We start from the raw sequence: 8,442 nt of genomic DNA on the forward strand, positions 1-8,442 counted from the left end.
GTGGAGTAATTTCAGCAAAATGATACGGGCATAGATTCATTCATCCGTCCATCCATCCATCCATCCATCCATTCATTTATTTACAGCGTGAACATGTGCGCATTATCCACTAGGAGGCGGACTAACAAGGTATTTGGCTGGATGCAAAACATGCACTTCAAAGTGCGCGTTTGGTAAAAAAAAAAAATAAAATAATAAAAAAAAAAATAAAATATATATATATATATATATATATATATATATATATATATATATATATATATATATATATATCTATCTGTAAATTATTTATAGATTAATTAACATTTTTCGTGAATCACTGCGAGTTCGTTCTAATATCCCTGGTTAGTTTTTTAGATGCAAGTGTGCTTTATTGCGAGCTAAATATCTTAGATAACAGTTGTTGTACTTGGGTAGCTAGCAGGCTGCTAACATGTCGGGTCGCTAGCTAACTGGTTTATGTGCATAGCTCGGTTAGGGGGTTTAACTTGTTGCTAGGTGTGGGTGAGCGAGCCTGTCGGTTGTTTGCGGTGGCTAACCATAGGTCGTGAAATTCATGGTTTCCTACAACTCGGACGCAGGTTTGTTTTTGAAACAACAGCTGGCGGTGCTATTAGTCGTCAAAGGGGGGCAGAAGCACTCTGTCGTGCTGTGTGCCGAAGACGTGATCGGCGACAACGGACTCGCGTTTTTGTAACCGTGTGAACCGCGGAGAAGCCTAACGTGTGGCGCTGGCTCTGCGGGCTCAGATAGCTGCGGTTAGCTCGCCGTCTGAATTGGGAACGGATGCTATTCGCGCAGCTAGCTGGCTAACTAGCCTGGTGTCTGGTCAGTGCGTGTAGGCAGCTGTGATCTGGATCTCCTGGTTCTTTTTCCAGGTAGAGCCAGGCCTGCAACGCCAGCATAGGACTGTCGATGTTGAGATACGCTGGCTAGCTCCGTGACATTCCTTGCGTGCACAGGCCTTTCTTGCGTGCTAGCTAACCTAGATTTGTTAACATAGGTTACATACTTTAACTCCCCGTGTAGCCAGCTGGCTGCTAAATGATGAATACTTGCTATAACGAAGATATGTCGTCAAACAGTGACGGAGACGTTATTTTTTTTAAAAAAAGCACACTGAGCCTGCTAGGTTAAGTAGCCAGGTAGATTCGCGGTTATATGACCATAGCATTCAGGCAATTGGGTAACTGTTGGCTAGTTAGTTTAACTAAACTAACATTGGCTAGGTTGGCTGGTCTTTGTCACTAACGTAACGCTAGCTGGGCGGATTGATGAGACTGATTTTATCAAGAGAAAGGCGTCCAGTGCACTAGGAGTTGTAGCTAGGCGTCTTGTTGTGTGTGGTGGTGATATAACGTTAGTCGCTACTTCGATCATAGATTACTTTAAACTTGAGCTGTAATTAATAGATTATTGAGCTGTAAATAAAGAATATTAATTTTATAGGAAGGTAGCTAGCGGGCAAGCGAATGATGCTTTCGCCGGGAACACGTCCTTGTTGCGAAAAGTTCAGTTTAGCGGACAGATCAGCGCAAGTCTTATAAAACAGTATGACTTCCGATATACATTTTGTTTCTCAAGCGCACTTCTAATTCTTTCTTTATCTGTCCCTAAGCTGAGCGTCAAAGACCAATAGTCTCCTGAGTTGGTCAGTCTGGGTTGCATCTATGAACTCCTTGCCACCCACCACGTCGGCCGTCAGTAGCCCCGTTAGCTCCCTGGACTCACCGTTATCCGTCATCAGCTCGTCCGTTGGCTCTCCTGGGGCGCCTGTGACTCCGTCGGTGGGCTATGGACCCGTCAGCAACCCGCAGGTTTGTGTAGTCACTTACGCCAACGAAATACTGACTTCATTTTTTTTTAATGCTTTGCTGAAACTGAGGGGATAGCGGTGTTCGCTACAGAACCGAGAATTAATTCAGTGCTTGGGATTGTCATGAGTCAGCACTGGAGTTGTCAAGTGACTGCTGCTTAATTCTTCGTTGCTACTTTATGGGTGTCATGTTCCCGTCCTCTCTGCGTAAGCCAACTTTTTGTCTTTCTCTGTTCTGCTATTTTTGTCTTCTTGCCACTGTTAGATTAATTCCTCGATGTCTGGGCTGCACGCCGTTAGCAGCTCTGACGATGTGAAGCCATCCTTTTGCCTGAAGTCTGCAGGTGGCACTGGGCCAATGTTGTCCCAGAAACGCCTGTGTGCCATCTGTGGCGACCGCTCCTCAGGTGCGTATCAGGGGGTGGGGTGTTTCCAGCTTGCCCTACAGTGGGGATCACTCCATAGCCTTCATTTAACTGTAGCCTTTAAAACTCACCTGCCCTGGCTGGCAAAGCATGTTGGTGAAATTGAGACAGAAGTTGTATTGTACAACCACCAGCTTGCTCACATTTACAGCTCAGTTATGCCTTTCATTAGGCACCTACAGTTTCCATTGCTAATCCAGCATCACACTCCCACAGCCCAGCCTGTCTCAGCCATTACATGTTAAAGCTTCAGACCGGCACCTGGACAGGTCGTCTATGTTCAGAGATGCCCAGTGGCTAATTGCCCACTGCCTGGCTAATTGCGCCTGTCTCTGGGTCTGGCGGCACAGGCAAGCACTACGGCGTGTACAGCTGTGAGGGATGCAAAGGCTTCTTCAAGCGCACGGTACGCAAGGACCTGAGCTACACGTGCAGGGACAGCAGGGAGTGCCCTGTGGACAAGCGCCAGCGCAACCGCTGCCAGCACTGCCGCTACCAGAAGTGCCTGGCCATGGGCATGAAGAGGGAGGGTGCGTATCACCGCCGGATGGGCTCCACCCGCCGCCCTGCTGGGCTCTCTCTGATAAGACAGTCAGAAAGGTGGCGCGGGAGTTCTGCTGGGCGAGCCAAAAGGGAAGGTCCCGGCACCCCGGGGACGAGGACGCGTTTGGTGGCGCGCCGTTCGTTTGGGAGTACTCCTGAGGCTTCGTTGTAGTTGGCACATGGGTCTGGATTCATCCTCACTGTTTTATTCAGATCTGTAGCGTGTGCAACTGGTGCTCCCACACGAGAGGGAAGCATGAACTATCGCGCAGTCGTGCTGCGTGAAATGCAACAGGCGGGTAAAGAACGCGAGCGAAGGCTCCAGCTGTGGTCTGTCAGTTACCACGCTGTAACAGATGATGGTGGAAATCATGCCCATGCGTGGGCGTGGAAGCCATTGGTGACATTATTAAAATGGTCAGTTCATGCATGCTTCCTGTTTTTGTTCATAACGAAATGCTTGTGAAGAGAACATTGCAAGGTGCTGTTTGGCAGCGATCAGCAATGCCTTTCAGTTAAGTTTTATTTGAGCACCGTCTACCACAGGCGCTGCCACAAAGCAGCGTTACAGGAATCCAGACCCAAAAGCTTTATGAGAAAGAGGCAGGTCGTAGTGTACTGTCGGAGGGTGTACTGCTTTGTGCATGCCGTGTTCACTTTGGGTCTGGCTTGCGAATGTGCTGTCTCCCCACGCTCCCCCAGCGGTCCAGGACGAGCGCCAGAGAAATAAGGAGAGGGATGGTGACTACGAGTTCAGCAGCTCTGCCAACGAGGAGATGCCTGTGGAGAAGATTCTGGAAGCTGAGACTGCCGTGGAACACAAGACGGAGCTGCGCTCCGAAGGGACTGGCTCTGTGAGTGAGCTCTTACTGTGTTCTCGGCGACCTCCAGTCCAGACTTGGTTGAGCAGACTGTTCCCTGTCATTCTGTCTCAGAGAAGGGGTGCTCATGGTAACAGTCCGATAAGCCCACCCCTGCCCCCTGTCTTGTACCCTCCAGCCCGGTGACCCTGTGACCAACATCTGCCAGGCAGCCGACAAGCAGCTCTACAGCCTGGTGGAGTGGGCCAAACGCATCCCGCACTTCTCCGAGCTGCCCCTGGACGACCAGGTCATTCTGCTCCGAGCAGGTAGGAGCTGTCGCTCTCCTTACGCATTTCCCATTCTTAACCCCTTATAATTTCAGATCACTTCAGTCTTGTCACCTGCTTAAAGACGTTCTGTGACGTGAGCTACAGCGTGGCGCATTTGTCCCGTGGTCCCTCTCTGTGTGTCAGGGTGGAACGAGCTCCTGATCGCCTCCTTCTCTCACCGCTCGATTGGGGTAGAAGACAGCCTTCTACTGGCCACAGGGCTACACGTGTCCAGAGAGAGTGTCTGTGATACTGGGGGGGTGGAGCCCATCTTTGACAGGTAACACTTTAGTTACAAATGTAATTGTGTTTGGTTTCAGTGATTTGTAGTACATTATAATCATCCTTCATGTAGTAACAGTAGCTCTAATTATGCATGTGAGTAACTATTTAATAGAGGTTAATAAACGCTCGCTTAAACAGAATGAATGGCTGTGGAATGGCACAATGGTTTAGAAAGGCTGCAGCCACAAAACTGCTATTCATGTCTTTGCTGCTACTTAGTAGTAGCATAATGGTTTTAAAACTGACTTGCACATAGTCTGTATAAATATTTCTTATTCTCACTGGTAACTTACTTTTACTTTTATTCCTATTTATAATTTTGTCTTTACGCCTCAACAGGGAAAGTTCCCATAGTGCTGAGGTGGGGGCCATATTTGACAGGTAAACATCACACTTCCCACTATGCCTTTCTGACAACTTCATTGTGAATTTATAGTGGAAGAATTCTAATGTGTCTGTCATCAGGTGTAATATCATCCACTGAAACTTGTATGTCTGGTGGTATATTGGTGTATTGTCTTCATTCATGTATCCTTCTCAGCACCTGAAACTAGCTTTTGAGATATAAAATCTTTTTAAACACTTTAATTCTTTAAACCTGAAACATGCCTCAAAAACCAGTGAGATTTAAAACTTGTGTAAATTGCTCACACAAACTGTAACCTCTCTGCTTCTCTCTTCATCAAGATGGCCTTTAGCTGCAGATGCAGTATTTGTGGCAATGAAGCAAGAATTTTTGGTTGGGGTGTAGTTTTTGAGTTCTTTGGAACTGGGTGGTGACAGACTATTTGGCTCTTTGATGGCTGGCAGAGAGACAGAAAACTGGGGCTTAGTAGATAATGGGGTAATGGGTCCCATAGCTCAGATGGTTCATTTTAAAATGCACGAATGAGGAAAGATGAGACAGACAGGAAGGCTTATGAAAAATGTCAGATACAAGGTCTTTTGTAGCTGTTTGTCTTCCCCCTCTGTGATGATGCTTCCACCCAACCAAACAGTGTCTCAGACCCTTCACGGGCTGAGTGTGGTGGCGTCCGAGGTCCAGGCCTGAGAACCTCTGTTGTGATGACCAAGTGTCCGGCGTGGTGGCCACATGGACGCTGTCAGAGCCAGATGTTGCTTTCAGGCTCTGCTGCTGGTCCTTTCCCTCTCACCGGTCCCTCCGTTCTCCCCCTCTGTCATGTGTAGGGTGCTAACCGAGCTGGTCAATAAGATGCGAGACATGCAAATGGACAAGACGGAGCTCGGCTGTCTGCGAGCTATCGTCCTCTTTAACCCAGGTGATCAGAGCTCATTGACAACACGATGGGAGTGTCGGGGACGAACGTCACGCCACAGAGCCGTTCCCGAAGCGTCCCGATCGGCATACACACACACACACACACACACACACACACACACACACACACACACACACACGTACGTTGGTTTTCCAGGCAGTACGGTGAGAGCGGTCCACTCTCGAGCCTTTCGTTTCCATGCCCACCCGCACAAGCGGATAAAAGGCTACAATGGGGCCCTATAAGTCAGCGTCTTTATGTGCATGCTTCTCGCTGACTGGTTTTTAGTGCTGCGGTTGTATTTAAAAGAATGACACCCAATATCAGTCTTCTCTGTCGTAGACACATGGACACACACTCTCTCTCTCTCTCTCCCCCCCCCGTGTTGTTGCTTAGATGCCAAAGGTCTGAGTAAGAGCAGCGAGGTGGAGCTCTTGCGTGAGCGAGTGTACGCGTCCCTGGAGGCCTACTGCAGACAGAAATACCCTGAGCAGCAGGGCAGGTACCAGAAAATGCTCTTGTTTTATCCTTACCTCCATCACGTTATTCATTCCTGTTTTGTTCTGTCATGCACTTGATCCGCTGCCATTTTTAATCTTAAAATTACATTACAGAAAATTCTTGGAGTAGTAGGATCACCAACAGAAACCAACACCAGAGCGTCTTCATCAGGGTTATTGTAGTGAACTGGAACTCACACGTACATGTGTGAGAAAGGCACTCAAATCTTGGTGCTGTGCTACCCCGATCAGGGAGTTAAAAATGCGCGAGCGAAAGGTCACCCTCGGTTATCTCCTCCCCCTCCGCAGGTTCGCCAAGCTCCTCCTGAGGCTGCCTGCGCTGCGCTCCATCGGCCTCAAGTGTCTGGAGCACCTGTTCTTTTTTAAGCTGATCGGAGACACGCCCCTTGACACGTTCCTGATGGAGATGCTGGAGGCTCGCCACTAGCTGACTCCCAGGGAGTCTGCCGCCCGACATCACTGTGACTGCACTTTTCGATCTCAGGGGAACTCGAGCATATTGGCCAGCCTCCAATCTGGGGTACACGTTTCGTTATGGGTTTCTCTTTTGTAAGTGCACCACAGCGTCTAGAGACCCCAAACTTGCCATGAACTTAGAATGAGTTGGTGCTATGTTTTAGTTGTAAGTCTTGAATTCATGAGAATTTTTTTGTCAATTGTTTAAGATCGGAACCTTCAAGTTCCCTTACTAGCTTACATAAGTGGGGTTTACATTTTGATAGAACCATTTAAAGCTTTTAAAACACATGAATGATGGCTTTAATTGTCACTGTGTGTGCACGCGCATCTCCTCCCCACCCCCCGGGAGTAATTTATTGGGGCCAGGCCTTAAAGGACTGGTAAATGGAATGAACAGTTTTTAACAAGCTGTTTTAAATACGTTTTTAAACTGGCATCACTCTCCCACTTTAGGTAGTCTGGCCAAATATATATGCAATGAAACTTAAAATCATGCACAAAATTGTGGAAAATGTCCACAAGTACGTACATTATAATGTGTGATTTGCAGAGTGTTCGAACTGTATATTGGGATTTATTCCAGGGAAGTGAGATCTCACCATATAATCATATAGATCGAGTGCCTGACTGATCTAATACGTGCTTGATGCATTGTTTTGTTTGTTTGTTTGGTTTTTTTTTTTTATATTGTTTGGTCAAATATGGGAAATAACTAGGAGAATTAGTTCATTTACATTAGCCGTGCATTGCGTTTTGACTGCAGTGTTTCAGGCTGAAAGAGCTACCTGTGACACTGCTTTTCTCTCGCTCTCTTTCTCCAGTTATGCAGTTTGTAATGCACGCTTGTTTTCTCACATATGATTGCCTATAACTTGAGTTATGATTCCTTATGTAAATTGCACTATATAAATTCAAATGTCATCAAATGTTTGACCAAAAAAAGGGTCATATTTTTATATACTTTGGTGCTTCAAAAGTAGATGTTTTGACGTTACATCCCTGAAAACCGAACATGTACACAGGAAATTGCATCATTATCTTTTAACAACGCGGAATCTGAGCAATACTAAATTAGACCTGCAAATGTGCGTGTGCCCTCATCACAGGGGCATTGAATTGACTGTTGTCTGTATTTGGAGAATCTTCCAACATGTGATTTATACTCTAAGTAACTTCTAGTACTGTGCAAACCTTATTGTTCAGGGACATTGAAAACCAATTGCTTAGTCAGGAAAAAAAAAAAAAAAAGTAAAACTATATATTTGCATGCTTTTTTTTCTTTGCTTTTAGTTTTTAGTTGATGTGTACATCTAAAAGTTAAAAAAGGCCTTAGTTTGCACTGGATTTCCTATGAATCCCAGTCTTTTCACTTTACTTTGCTCTCCTGTGCGATATGGTTATCACTCTCAGATTTCATTTGGACTTGTCATCGTATTGTTTTTTGTAAATTCTTTGCTTTGTTTTTCTGTCCTTACCAACAGCTTGGGGGAGACAAAGACCACAGACATATTTTAAATGTAAATTCCCTTTCGGCGGACATCTGTTTACCAAACCTTAAGTTTGTTTTGTTTTTTAAATGGTCCTGTGCAAACACCATCTTTACTGCATTAGACATGTTCGTGTCTGTCATTGCACTAAAATTGTCATACAATAATGATTGTAATGATCCTCCATCAGGTTCTCCATTGTTATAGCTCATTTTTTGAGGAGCTTGATGGCACTGCAAGTGAACCATATGGTGTACGCGACCCTAAATAAAAGCTGGTGACCCGTCATCTTGTGTGTAGTTCCGTTCGTCCTTGATGTTTGGTGAAGGCTACAGATGCATCATAGCAGAGCTCCGGTGTTCCAACACAGGATAGTCACTTCACTGCTAGTTATGCTAAAACACCCCTATTCAACTCGGCTAAAGCAGTGAATGCCGTTAAGTTTCAGTTAGGTTAGACACCCTGAAGTGGTCTAGTCATCCAGCACTGGAGCT

General features: G+C 46.2%; 1 protein-coding gene across 4 annotated transcripts; it reads left to right on the forward strand.

Moving 5' to 3' along the window:
• Nucleotides 1–396: 396 nt before the first annotated feature.
• Nucleotides 397–8,234, forward strand: rxrbb (retinoid x receptor, beta b). 4 transcript variants are annotated; one of them, XM_026999230.2, is made up of 11 exons: nt 398–581; nt 1,619–1,817; nt 2,082–2,223; nt 2,592–2,771; nt 3,487–3,638; nt 3,784–3,913; nt 4,061–4,196; nt 4,541–4,582; nt 5,390–5,481; nt 5,878–5,983; nt 6,291–8,234. In XM_026999230.2, the coding sequence occupies exons 2-11, from the start codon at nt 1,671–1,673 to the stop codon at nt 6,427–6,429; spliced, it is 1,266 nt and encodes a 421-aa protein (XP_026855031.1). In that variant the 5' UTR covers nt 398–581; nt 1,619–1,670; the 3' UTR covers nt 6,430–8,234. The 4 variants fall into 4 exon arrangements, with proteins under 4 accessions (XP_026855034.1, XP_026855031.1, XP_026855032.1 ...); XM_026999231.2 differs by lacking the exon at nt 398–581 and adding an exon at nt 593–878; XM_026999232.2 differs by lacking the exon at nt 398–581 and adding an exon at nt 593–758.
• The last annotated feature ends 208 nt before the right edge of the window (nt 8,235–8,442 follow it).

Source organism: Electrophorus electricus, chromosome 10 (assembly GCF_013358815.1).
Source record: "Electrophorus electricus isolate fEleEle1 chromosome 10, fEleEle1.pri, whole genome shotgun sequence".
Lineage (NCBI taxonomy): Eukaryota > Metazoa > Chordata > Actinopteri > Gymnotiformes > Gymnotidae > Electrophorus > Electrophorus electricus.